Source organism: Notothenia coriiceps, unplaced genomic scaffold (genome assembly GCF_000735185.1).
Source record: "Notothenia coriiceps isolate Sejong01 unplaced genomic scaffold, NC01 NC01_scaffold00022123, whole genome shotgun sequence".
Classification (NCBI taxonomy): domain Eukaryota; kingdom Metazoa; phylum Chordata; class Actinopteri; order Perciformes; family Nototheniidae; genus Notothenia; species Notothenia coriiceps.
The window spans coordinates 26,592-41,018 of NW_011354824.1; the positions used below are offsets into that span (position 1 = coordinate 26,592).

A 14,427-nucleotide genomic window follows, 5' to 3' on the forward strand; every position below is an offset into this window, starting at 1 on the left:
GTGTTTCCACCACTTCCTCTCGCTTTCATCCACCGCCAATTCACCTGCCAGGTGCAATGACTTAAATAGACACCACGTGCACTCATGCTTTAATACTTTTTTACTGTCAGCTCGCACAGTCCCATTAGTACCAATACAGGCACATCTACATCTGTTACATGTTAAACTGTAGCAAAATATTCAATTTCAATTTGTTGTTGATAAGACTGTTTTTGTTGAGGTTAAGACTGATATGCCTCAAGATATTTTGGAAACAAATAGTTTGGATAAAAGGTTTTCTTATTGAATTAATCTGAAGAAAAGCGTGGAGAACAGACATGAAACTGGACCCTGGCTGACAGCAGCTCCTGTAATTCAAATGAGGCAAACCTGCTGAGGTGAGGCTTTCCAGTTCCAGTTATGCAAACTAGCCTGATTGGAAGGATTTCAGCAATTGTTCAGATACAGGGGAGGCCAATCAGGACCAGGTCCAGCTTTGATGCACTGATTGGATTCAGAAACAGCATGTGGATTCTTGGAAATGCCCTCCAAATTGAACCGCACAAACAAAATCAAATGTGCACAATATACTCACTGACCATGTTTGATCAAAAATGTTTATAAGGAGAAGACAATAGACTTCTTTTGTCACACACAAATATAGAAAAATATATAACTTAAAGTCATTATATGAAGCCAGGATTATGTTACGTTAGCAGTGGCTTTGTAAATGTGCATCTCAGATTTGAGGAGGAATCTAATTTACTGCAAGCTTGTACCACGCAAATGTAATTTATTGGTAAAGGCTAGAATCAATTTTTGGATTTGTTATGTTTTTCAGTGAAGCCTGGTTGATTAAAAATGATGGCTCTCATGAAATTGTTGACATGGTTGCCACTTTTGGTTTTAACAAGGCCGTGCCAGCAGAGGAGAGTGGTTGATACAGGTTGTTTCCACTCGTTGGTGATGAGTACTGTGTTGGAAAATAAAAAGTCTGCTCCTGATACTAATCTAAAACTAACACAAAATCAAGAAATCCCGCAGAGACTACCCCAAGGAAACAGGGAGCTTGTCAATTGCCGCAGGTACAAAAGAAAATCACCTTGTCTTGGTCGATCTTGTCTTACAGATGTTGTCATTCCATTTGAGGTTGTTGGAGATACTATCCTAGAGAACAGGAACATCCCCGGGAGTCCCTCGGGAGGTTTCTGTGGGGATTTGCAGGCAGGTTCCAGCATAAAACAATGTTTATCTCAATAATGTTGAGGCTGTTGAGCTCCAAGTAGTTGTTGGCACACTGGGGCTCCAGATGGGTCACCTCTCTCTGTGGTATATGGACTCATTATTCTCGGTGATGATAGCCATCAGACAGGCGTCCTCTGCATATTTGAACAGGAAACACTTAAGAGATTTTATTCTCATTTGTGTTTTTAAAAGCCTTAGGTTGCTCAGCTTAAAAATAATTGTTTATTTGTTCCCACAAAGAAGAAATGCAACCTTCATCTGTAGAATAATTAGCCCTTTTTTCAGGTAACAACCCAAACAAAAATGTTATGAACTAAATAGGGATTTTGCTCTGAGAGCTTCCAGGAGGATTATCTGGGGCTCATGTTGTGTTTTCCAGCGCAAACGTGATTGTGCCTCTGTACACTAAATACCATGTGGATGTCAGGGCTCAAACTAACATTGTGTGAACCTACAAATTCAATATCCCTTTCATCGTCTGTGGAGGTGTTCCACAGGGCGAATTTTGACTTCTGAGATTAAAGGCTAGCTTTTGCTGCTTCTTGCTCAGTAAGAGAATTGCTCACGGCCCATAAATATTAATTGAACTGGCCTAGGCTGCTGGAATAACTTATGCAAATTCACAAATTGAGGGCTATTCACCTCAAAGCAATTTGTTGATGAGGTAAATGGGGATTCGGGTCCTGGTGCCCAGCGAGCAGTGAAGAGGGGAAGGCTCTTGGTGGTTCTGCGGTGTGTCTGATACACGAGAGCCCACCGTCACACACTGTGAAAATGTAGGGATACTGGGAGATGTGAACGTGTAGAGAGTCTCTAGACTAATCTGTTAAATGGGCTAAAGTCTGTATTCAGGAGTCACACCGGTGGAAAGGTTTTCAGACTCTGATTTTGACTTTTACCATGAAGCAGATATTTGTAGGTTAGAGTTAACTATTTGTACAGATAATGGATGAAATGCAGGGAAATTTGCTTCATTGTTTAGAAATTCTACTACATAGGGGATGACAGACCTTTCATCTGAAACCAGCATTGCGTCAAAGTTTTTTAACTTTGGTTTAAAACCAAAAACCAAAAAATGACACCGGCCTCAGATTAATTTTTTGTTACGCAATGATAATCATTCAAATGTTAATATACATAGCCTACATTCTTAATTAGGATGGTAAACCTGTTCAATAATACCTAATAATTATCAGCATGTTACCATTTTCACTATGTAAGCATGCTAATGTTTGCTATCAGCTCAAAGCAGCAATGTGCCTAAACACAGTCTCACAGATCTGCTATCATTAGCATTAAAAATACAATAAAAAGATGATTGAATCTTCAGCACTAAGGTAAACAACGTCTGGTGTTTAAGAGCACCATCTGTTGTTCATGTGTCATTTTGTAAAGCTGGTGTCCTGTCTTCTCTTCTTCTTCTGACTCCTCTTGTCAGCTTAGAAATGATTCATTTTTCAAAACACTTAACACTAGGTTTCTAAATACATGTTTGTTAAGCAACATATTATGCTACCTTTTACCCTTTGAGTAATATCTTACCCTGCTTTCACTTCACAGTGACAATCAATTTGTTAGAGTAGATGTCCCTTTCTTTTCAGGCAAAAGGCTGTTTTTATTATTGTTTTGTTAGTGCCCCATTACCTCATTGGGTACTTGCAATTTCGGTCCGAGCTAACACTGTTTTTTAAGAAATCTGGGGCCGTTTCTCAGTTACAAACCAACAACATGATAATCCAAGAAATTGAGATATTTACACATTAAAAAAAGGTTGTATTTAAATGTAGAAGTTTTCAGTCCAATGTTTGGATTTAGTGTTGGGGTACTAATTAACTATTTTATAAATATTTCTGATTCTTGGCGGATTATGTTAAATTGAAGATTTTGATTGTGTCTATCTGTGTTGCCATGGGAATGTGCACATATATCTGAAACTGAAGTAACATTCAGAAATGTTTTAAACCATAAAAATCAATTGACACAGGACATCTGACATATGTGAAGCTAAAAAGGAACAAACTGCATGGATCATAGGTGTTCACGCTGGGTGTCCATTCAGAGAGAAAAGTCTGAGTTATAAGATATTGATGGACCATGTGTGTTTCTGCGTTGTCTCACATGCAGCCAACATTGATTTTGACACAGAGGGTTATGCAGGCTGAATGTACTGTGTAACCAAACATTAAAACTCAAATAAATCTGCTTGATTAAACTTGAATGAAAGGCTAAAGTGCACATGTCCATTTTAAATACCAAGGAGAGTGCTTTGTGTATTCTAATGATGCTTATTCACAAGTTCTTAGCAAAACACAAGTCTTATTTCTTTACAAAGTATGGATTGGTACACTCTCCTTACTAGTTTACACTCTCTCTTTTGGTCTCCTTCACAATTGATATTCTCTTTGGCCCCACATCCACTTCTTATTTACTGCAGTCAATATCCATCTTCCTGGTGAGTGTTGGAGAAAAGTTCCTCCCGCAGATCAAATGGTCGGAAATCAAGATGCTTCCTCAGCATGTTCCCTGGATGGTGACTTTGAAGGAGATTGGCCCTCTCGCTGTGCTCGCAGTAGCAACTCAGCTTCCCAAAACAACAAGAACACAGTTTGATTGCCTCCAATACTGAGACAATGAAGAAGGTTTGCTGAATGAAAGCCAGCAAAGTTTAGTTATCTTACACAACTAGAGGACTGTTGCAGCATCTTACACTCACTTCCTCTTCCTGCTGTGATTGTCTGTCTCAATAAACTGCCTCAATCCTTCTTAAAAGATTCTGCCTCTCCCTCCATCTTACTCACAAACATGGAACTGTCACCATGTCTTTTCTGCTTTTTATCACACTGAATTAGAAAGTTCAACACTCTCCCAGTGTGTCATTTCTGCTTGTCTGAAGTGAAAGCTTTTTTATGAAAATACACATTCTGCTCGCTTTGATAAGTAGCTGTTTGTGTGCAGACACTGTGGCACATTAATGAACAGCGCTCCCCAAGGAAACATGATGGAGCAACAGGGTTCCTGAGTATTGATCTAAATGACTTTGTCTGGACTCTGTCAGCACGCTGTTTACACAAAGCCCACCCATTGTTGAGTAGCCTGAAAAAACAGAAAAGTTGGAAGTTAAACTGATGTGTTTTTCTGCCTGCATTGGATCCATCCATTGTGTTCTCCCACAGGTCTTTTGTGCTAAAGCGGCTTGTTATGTTCAACTTATTTGCTTATTTGTTTATCCATTTCTACAAACCCACGCAGCTTTTTTGTGTATTTCACAGCAATGCACCTTTTTGGCCTCAATTGGCAGCTCCAAGAGTTGGACAACCAGCCGGCTTTTGAAAACGGAGGAGTTGGGAAGACGGGGCCCACTCAGTCGAGCATAGTGACAGCTCTGGCTGCTGACGGTGAGAAAATAAAAGACTGACATTTGAATAAACCGCTAATTAACATTCAAATAAGCCTTTCTCAGTATTAGTGCTCCATAATTATACTCTTTCTTATTTTGTTGGCTTCCATGTATCCTAATTTATTTCGGTCAAGGTTATGTTGGCATTGCTTTTTCAAGATATGTTGGGGTTTTTGGGGTTAAGTTTGAATATTCATAATTTTCTAATATTCATTGTATTAAATAAATAATGAATGGCTTGGCAAAAGCATGGTGTATGGACCGGTTTTCTAGCTCATTAGCACTAACACTTTAAATGTGCGAATAATCTCAACTTCAGTTGAAGTAGATTAGGTTTTGTGTAATTAATGATTTTTTTAATGAAATGCTGATACCTAAAAAAAAAAGGTTAAAGAATACTAATTAATTAAATCAAAAAAAAGGTTCAAATGACGATTAAGAAAGACAAATTTCACCAGCAAACCATTTGGCCTCATGAATGATTTGTTGCTCGATGCCAAGTCAGCCTTTGCAGTTTACTGAGATCTTTCACCTTCTGAATATTAATTGACTGATTCCAGACAGCTTTGCACTACCTAATCATAATCTTGGACCATTCTGTATTCAACAACACGCAGCCATGCCATCCCAACTCACCTTTACAGCAAAAGCCACCAAATTAATCTCTGACCACATTGCTGTATTTAGAATGCACAGCCACGACAGCATTAATTGAGTTGAGTAGGCCATGCAAAAGCTCAATTGTTTAAACTCGGCTAGATTTAAATCCTCATAAGTACTGCTAATTAAGATAGCATGAGGCAGGTTTTGGACTGTTTAAAGGCAATCAATAGCAGGCTATTATTCTCCCCTGAGGTAAACTTGGCTACCAGTCTTCACTTTGAATGGAACTAAAGTGACAGCCAATGGCCTCATTACACCCACCCCGGCATGCAAATAACGGAGGTCTGGCACGAACGGATAAACTCCGAGTGACTGTATACAGAGGTTCTCACACTGAAGCGCTTCGTATGAGAAGCAGGGACAAAGGTTGAGATGTTATTATGTATCAGGACATCTCTGCATCATCCACCTAACCAGTTATAAGTCTATGCCACAGTATGTTGTAAAAAGCACAGCTGTATTCCTTCCACGATATAGCTTCAAACGGCAAGGACTTTAAAACATTTGACATATTTTTCATCCTAACAATGACATTTGTTCTGGTAATTACACCTTGCAGACTACAATTTTTCATTTGAGCATGAGTCATATTAAAACTGGCCATCCCTCCATCGTTTACGCTGTAAGGACACAGTTTAAGGGTATAATTCACAAAATAGTTTTGATTTGCTGTTATTGCTCTGGGAGGGTAGCGCTCAGTATATCTGACAGTTTCCATTAAGACCTTATCTAAGATGAGGCGGTGCTCTCTGAGTCATCAGGACCAGAGAGAAGACGTGAAATGCGGCCTGTTAGAGTCTAATAAATAGCCAATTATATCTGGTCATTTTTTGTTCAGTGAGCAGTGCATCATGGACCACAGGGATCCATTACTTTTAATCCTCTCTTTCTTGGTCACTGCTCATTTGGAAAATATATGACTGTCTTATTGTAAAGTCCCTGCTTGGGTAAAAATAATAAGATTGCACTGGTAAGCAAAAGATTGAATGCAGCAATTACTGATATCCAAATATGAAAGACCAATATTAGATTTGAGATGAAAGCGGAGGTTTTAACTGATGGCATGAAAGGCTCTGTGATGACTGATTTATACAATATAGCCATAACAGTGCTGTTTTTTGGGAATTTGCGACACCTTATATAATCCGAGTGTGGGTGTGTGTCTGTCTTCTAGGAAGGACTAACGTGCTGAATCAGGAGAACAACTCCATTGATACGGGACAGGTGGACGTAGGGAAGAAGGCGGGTCAGAGCGTCCCACCGGGGGTGTTCTGGCGTTCTCAACTCAGCATGGAGCTCCCACGCTTCCTGAAGTTCAACATCTCGGTACAGAAGAACGCACTGATAGGAGTCTATGGAAGGAAAGGTCTCACACCCTCTCACACTCAGGTAAAGCCTTTTTCTTAATGTTTTTAAATCAGGTATATCACCATGTAGATTAAAGATGCTATGAAGCTGACACCTTGTGATGCTTTGCAAACTGTGTTACTCTTCAAAGAAATATAACACATCTCTTGTAATTAAAAAGTAACATTGAAAAGAAAGGCTAGTTTATTTATATAGCACCTTTCAACACAAGGCAATTCAAAGTGCTTTACGAAAAAGTGAATAATTAAGAAATAGTGCAGCAGAAGCATATTCAAAAATAGCATTTTAAAACACTTAATCAAAGATAAAAAAAAACATGAATAACACAGGTACATGAATAAAAGTTACAGTGCAGTGTGAGGAATGAATATATCAATTAAATGCGGCAGCAAAAAGAAAAGTCTTCAGTCTGGATTTAAAAGTAGTCAGAGTTGCAGCTGACCTGCAGGTTTCTGGGAGTTTGTTCCAGGTGTTTGGAGCATAATAACTGAACGCTGCTTCTCCATGTTTAGTTCTGACTGATGTATTTTGGGCCTAAACCATTCAATGCTTTATAAACCAGCAGCAGTATTTTGAAATCAGTTCTTTGACACACAGGAAGCCAGTGTAAAGACTTCAGAACAGGAGTGATGTGATCCACTTTCTTAGTGTTAGTGAGGACTCGAGCAGCAGCGTTCTGAATCAGCTGCATCATGTTTTAGTGAGACCCTTGAAGACACCATTACAGTAGTCCAGTCTACTGAAGATAAAAGCATGGACAAGTTTTTCCAAATCCTGCTGTGACAGTCTTTTAATCCTAGATATATTCTTTAGGTGATAGTAGGCTGATTTAGTAACTGTTTTAATGTGACTGTTGAAACTCAGGTCAGAGTCCATGACTACACCTAGATTTCTGGCTTCATCTGTTGTTTTGAACATTGCAGGCTGAAGCTCAGCGCTGGCTTTTATTCGTTCCTCCTTGGCTCCAAAAACAATTACGTCAGTTTTATCTTTGTTTATTAAAGGGGCCCACTTTAGCTTTTTGAGGTGTTCCCTTTCCTGTAGTGTGTTATATACGTTTGTGTGCATGTAAATGGTCTGCAAAGGATAACATCCAATAGTGACATCTCTATGTAACACTCACGCATCTATTGGCTAGTGCTCCAACACATTATACGTGATGGACTAAGGGGCGGGACATCTCTAAGAGGTTGACTAATTACAACAGGGATTGCCAACTAACCAATCAGAGCAGACTGGGCTCTGGTCTCAGGGGCTTTGCAGCTTCTAAAAAAAACGTGGCTAACTATTGCTGACATTACTGGACCAGTTCCATGGCTTTAATTATAATATTAGCAATATTTCTCTATGTGTTAATCACCGCTCTTACTCCTTTCACATTACACATAGCCATGTAATCAGTCCTTAATAAAATAAATTGATTAAAGCAGCTTTGAGGCCATTTCACTACGTCTTAAAAAAGCCTGAAAATTAAACTGTATCAAACAATTTATATGAATACTATATTAATTAATAGGGTGTTCTATCTGCTCTTATGATGTCCTTTATTTGAATTCCTGACATCACTGTATGCCTTTGCACATTACAGCGAGGTATTAGCTTATTTCCGTTTGCCAGTGTGGACATGCACATCTTTAATTTCCACTAAACGTCGAGAACTTGCAAATTGAAGTGTTTCAGAAAATGTCTCATGTGTCACTTGAATGACATTTCCGGCATTTTGAATGTCCGTTGTGTGATCATGGTGATGGAGGCACTCAGACAATGGCCAGCACAATTGACTGCAAAAGCTCTTAGCCTAACCTTCTTGACATTCTCTGCTCGTAAAGACGGGCTTCACTCAAGTGTAGGGCCACTCTCTGACGGTCGAAACTGAGATGTAAGGGACAACAGGTGATCCGGATTGCACTTTCAAGGTGAAAAAAGGAGCCCCAACCAAAATGAAAGTCCAAAGGGCACTAATTAACAAGACACTGCTTTTATGTCTCCGGCAATTGTTGCACAGACACTCAAGCTTGTCAATTCTCGACACTGTGTCCATTGTGGCCTCCTCTAAATTACATACTGTTCAGGGACCAGGGGCACAAATCAATGCATTTACTTAACTGAGCATGAAAGACACCAATGAGAGATATTGACTGTTCGTTGTATTCACAGCTCGGAAGACAAGACAACATTTAAGTGCAACAGGCTTTCCACCTTTCTCCAACATAGACTTCCTCTCTCTGCTATTGAGTGTTTGTCCGTGCTGATACAAACCAAACAAGTTAGAAGAAAATTACTTTTGTAGTTTGTTTCTTAAGAGATTGCTCTCAGTTGTTTCCAAGTGCCAAACTAAGTTCACTCAATCTAAAGGCTGAAGTATTTGCAGGCTCTGGGCTCTATCTGCGGGGCATCCTGCAGTCTCTCCACGCTCGGCCTCTCGCCTGTTATTCACTGCATTGTTGGATTGAGATGAGTTGGGGGGGGCTTTCACTGCGGCTAATCGAGATGTATGCACTTCGCCAGGAGGTTTAGGTTTCGTGGGATGAACAGTTTTATTACTTCCCCCTCAAGCCGAAAACACAAAGAAGTCAACTTCCGCCAGGTTAATATCCTCCCCCTGCCCCTCTGCTCCACTCAAAGGGGTTTAAATCACAGGGTTGACTTCACCTGCCCCTTGCTTTATGCTCTCTTTCCTGTCTTTTTCAAGTCAACTGCAAAGTTGCTCGGGTCCCTGTTTGTCCCGTTTCTGAGCTTTAAATCCTGTTTTAATATATGTTCTTGTCCCTTTCTTTTAAAGCCCATTATGTTTCAACGAGGCTGGACGTCGTGCACATAGTGATTTTAAAGCTGAGATGATTCATTATTGCCCACTAGGCAGAGAAGAACTTCATAACAAGATGGCAGGTGCAAAACACTGATTTACTCCCAGTTTATAAAGTCCTTAAGCTTAAAAGTGTGTGTCAAAAGTTGCCTCGTTACACATCAAACAGAAATAGAGCAACACCAGGATCCAATTGGACTTGTGTTTCTGGCCACTTGATATATTTAAGTGCAACATCTTTTAGCATGGGTTTTGTCTGCAACAACACTTGAGAAAAAATGATCTGCCTCTTAAGCGGTGAGAATATCATTGTTTTTGTTGTTGTTGCTGAAAACAGCTATTTGCTGCTTTTGGAAATGGGTTTGTTGATGAGGGGCTGTGATTTTATTGTGGAGCATGCAGCTAATGCAGTGAAGTGAAAGAGGCCAAAAAAGCTCAATAGAGGTGCCGATTAAGGTTTAAATAGGGTTTGGGGTAATATCATAAACATGCAGTGTTGCTATGATGGAATGCTACTATTAAAAACTATAGAAAAAAAAGCTGGAGGAGGCACTTTATTTTTCATTCCATAATGACCTTTCAACATAATTGTAATTCAAGTGGTCTCCCAGGGTAGGCAGCTTTTAGTAAAAGGCAAAAAAAAGCCAGAACACAAAGATACAGCCATCTTACTTCATACTGCTGCTCTCCTCCCTCCCCGCTCCGTTTTGAGCACCTCCCACCAAACAGATATGCGCTTCATGCAGCATCTAACGGGACAAGAACAGGCATCTGCATTCCTAGAGCAGCCAATAGGACGGTTCTCTCCTCCAAATGATCTGTGATTGGTCAACGTCTTGGGCTCCATTTACTTAAGCTAAAAACCGAGCAGAAATCTGTTTTTTTTCCAGACCATTTAAATTACAATATGCTGAAAGGCTACAATGGAATTATTTCCCATGAATAAATAACTTAACCTAGCTTTAATGCAGCTTTAAAAAACACATTAGGCTGATTTGTGACATATTTTTTTCCGATCGTATTCTATTATTTATAAGGAAACATAAATAAATAAATGTACTCGCATGTCTAAAACAATTTTTTTTTATGATTTTTAAGTCGGACCTCTTGCTGCCAAATCAGATATATGTACCTTTCTCTCTTGACAATTGTTGTGACTGAAGTCATTACTTACTTTAAAAATGTATTTTAAATGTAAGTGATATATTACTTATTATTGAGCGGACAAGTCTGAAACACAAACAAAATCATTTTCAGGCAAAAATCAATAGCTTGGCAGTTCACCAAATCTCTCAAATGACCTCATCATTGTGTTTAAATCCATCTTTAAATTAGCTTCAGTGCATCAGACTTTTATCAGCCCATAGTCTTTCTTCCATCCTGAGCGTTCACTCTAGACTCAGTGCATCTGTGTAGCTAACAACAGCTTTAGCCATGGGATCTGTCTGCATCTGTTGTGCTTTCTGCAGCCTATAGACTGTTTGGGGATTGCTGGTTTGTTACTCTGTTTTCTGCTGCAGTGCTCTCCACCATACAGCCCCCGTCAAGAAGAGGTTCAGGTGTTGAGCAGGTGCAGTGAGAGCAGATGCGGCCCTTTACTCGTTTCACTTGGCAGGAATGACTCGTTACTCCTTGTTTACCCCGTAAATCAATGTTTGCTTGAAAGAAATACAGAGAGACTGCTATGCTGCTTTCCCAAAACATACAGTAGGAAGAAAAAGGCCTGGGGTATATACTATGTTCTATTGGTTGTTTCGTATACTGTGTTTGCTACTGTAGAAAAAAAAGGACGTATTTACTTTAAACTTATTCAAGATATGATGTATTCATCCGCTGTTTGAGAGAGTCCTGGGAACATGCAGTGTTAAAAACAAACAATAAACCAATTAAAACATTAGTGGCAATGTGGTATTAAGTTGAATTAAAAACAGAGACAAATAATTGCATATAGCTGTCATTGAAGAAAGCTTTTCCCTTTATCCTTTTATTTGTATTTTGTGCACACGCTGGCAGTGAATATCTCTGAATTCCTAAGTATATGCATCCACACAGAGCATTATCTGCGTTAATTTAACAAATTATAATAAACACATTGCCAGACTCTGTTAAAGTGCACTCCTGTCAGAATGTACAACATGTTTTTGGAATCTTTTTTAGCCCTAGCCCAAGAGCCATATCAGCTCTATCAGTAGACAAACAACTCTCCAAACAACATCTATCAACTACAAATACATGTGACGGAAAATCAACATTTATTATACTGAAATATTTGCTGGGTACACAGACCTGTTCATTTTGTTGTGTTTTGCATAACCACTTTGAAGTCTTCTTCTCCGACAGTTAGGGAAATCACGCATACAAAGCATCCAACAGAAGAAAGCATCCACTTTTTGAACTTTCTGGCGTGTTTTACTGCCTGATTTAATTAGAGCAACATTAAAATAACAATCATCTGCATCTGTCGTAATCTGTCCTTGGTGTTGTTTTGCAGTACGACTTTGTGGAGCTGTTGGACGGCAGCCGGCTTATCGCCAAAGAACATCGGACTCAGAGTGAACCGGAGACGAGGGGACGGCAGGATCACCCGGTCAGCGTGCACCAAGCCGGCTTCATCCAGTACCTGGACTCAGGGGTGTGGCACCTGGCGTTTTATAATGACGGAAGAAACGCGGAGACAGTGTCCTATAACACCATCATTCAGGGTAAGAGGACACACATCTGCTGCGATGGCTGATGAGAGTGATTGGAATGATGTGTAATGACATGTTTGGAAGACTTTAATTTCCTTTAACAGCTGCGCCTGAATTAACAAACAGTTGGTGGAAATGTTGGCTTCCACTCAAACAAGCTGAGCTCTTAAAACTTTGAGCCACCTAAGAGACAGATCTAAGTTTCCATTGGAGGGTAGTGGATTATTGTGCTCAACACAACAATACGAGACACTACACTGCATTGATTCTTTCTTCCTAACAACCTCTTCAGCGTTCTGGAGTCTGTGAAATTTCCTTGTGGGTTTTGAGGTAGGAGAAACTACTAAGGTTGAGTTAACGTTTTTCTATTTCCTTTGGGGAGTTTTCCATTGATCCAACCCTACAAATATGAAGGTATCGATGTGTGAGGTCAAAATTGCCTGGGTCCAACGCTGGCTCAATGAACATTCAATACAAGACAGTGCAATAACAAAAAAGTTTGCCCTCTTAACGCCGATCAAAATGAGGGCCCCCGGTCTTATGGGGGTGCCGTTCATGAGCGATGGTCTGTTGAATGAACACAAGATCTGTCTGTAGGATATGTCAGATTAACTTCAACTCAGAGAGGATTTGAGCTGTAAACACTCAGGAGATTGCCTCCGTCCCTTGAATCAGTCATTCAAGGGGTTGAGGGGCGAGGAAGAGGCGGAAACAAAATGTGTCAAGGAAATGGAATTATTTGGTCTAATTTAAAATGTATGTGTGGCTTTTACTCAACATTGCTTGGATGGGAAGAGCCAGCCTGCAGCGTGCATGTTATGGAGGCTTAGACCTTAGTGGGACATGGACAAATAGCTGTAAATGTATGCCATGCCCGATACAGCTACCGCAGATAAGAGATGCTTAAAAAGCCTAGATTCATGCAGGGGATAAAGAAAAAAACAAAACGTTAGTATCTCGGTGGTCTCGCTGTATTCTTGAACAGTTTCAGTTGTCAAATGTTATTTAAGCAGGAATTTGAGATTTGCTATAATTCGAAAATCCGGTGAGTTATTAATAGTTAGACTTTCTCGCCCACAGAATCTGTCACGGAGTGCACACACAACTGCTACGGGAACGGAGAGTGTGTGGCGGGATCATGCCACTGCTTCCCAGGATTCATTGGGCCGTACTGTTCCAGAGGTAATAATTATCTCATATATTTTTTCTTACTCTGTCCACCCGGCCCATTATTCAAAGGGTCAGTTTCCCCTGAGTTAAAAAAATATAGATTTTCTTTGTGTAGATTGCTTTGGTTTTATTTTCCCACCTTTATAACATAATGTGAAAAATTGTTTGTTGAGCTCAAAGCGATCAGAAGCAAAAGCACGGCATGTGGAGTCTCACATGGTGCAGCTAGATCGATATATTGATTAATATTACCTGAGCAGCTGTATGATATTGGTATACATATATGTCAGTGGGTATGTTGCAAGAAACGTCAGTAAAGACATATGTTTGAGATCATTAAGAAACACTCTCTCCATTACCTAATTTGTCACTGAGAAGGTTCTTTTTAAATTCTCTAATCGGCTTTTAAAAATCAGCTGAGCATTTGTTACTCCACCTAATCCACATACTGTAACAGGCTTTTTACATTGAAAACGACACATAAAAAAACATGCTCCCTATGAAAATTATTAAAAACTATTTTTTTTGCATCTACTGAACACGAAAAGATTCCCTTCAAATCCACTCTATTTGACATGCGCTCCAAATCTCAGAGAAAGATATGTCAAAATATGGCAATAGAAAGCCTTCTTCATGTGTACGTGTCTGAGTTCATCGATATTTGGATCACCTTTTTACTTTCTTTGCCACAGTTTTATGGAAGATCTTACCATTTCTTGCGCCTTGTGTCTTGCTGTTATGTGTGATATGTGACCAGTAACTTCCTGGGTTTCTGCTGGTTGCCTAGCAACTGGTCCCATACAAGAAATAGTCGAACACATAAATATAATAAGTCAATAAGCGAGCTTTACAGGTGCTGTGAGGCAGATTTTGTTTCCTTTGGATGAAGCCAGGCAAGCGCTGATTCTCCTTATTTCAAATGCTTTTGCTAAGCATCTGGCTCCTGCTTCATTATTACCATCCTGACTTTTAGAAAAAAAAATAAAGTAGCTATTATGAAATATATAAACAAAGTACACATTAGATATACAAATAAAGGCAAATAAGTACTTAACCTTGGAAAAAGTAGCACCATTTATATGAACTGAACTTAAGTACATGATTACATC

The 14,427-nt window shown here is 39.6% G+C and overlaps 1 protein-coding gene across 1 annotated transcript in view; it reads left to right on the forward strand.

The window, feature by feature from the left end:
* The window catches only part of si:dkey-237h12.3 (teneurin-3), a gene marked incomplete at its 5' end in the record, with an annotated part of 86,638 nt that overhangs the window by 12,844 nt on the left and 59,367 nt on the right, over positions 1 to 14,427 (forward strand). The window contains 4 exons of the mRNA XM_010780708.1: positions 4,494 to 4,619; positions 6,459 to 6,673; positions 11,950 to 12,160; positions 13,229 to 13,330. Coding sequence (XP_010779010.1) covers positions 4,494 to 4,619; positions 6,459 to 6,673; positions 11,950 to 12,160; positions 13,229 to 13,330 — 654 coding nt within the window. The remainder of the gene's footprint in view (positions 1 to 4,493; positions 4,620 to 6,458; positions 6,674 to 11,949; positions 12,161 to 13,228; positions 13,331 to 14,427) is intronic.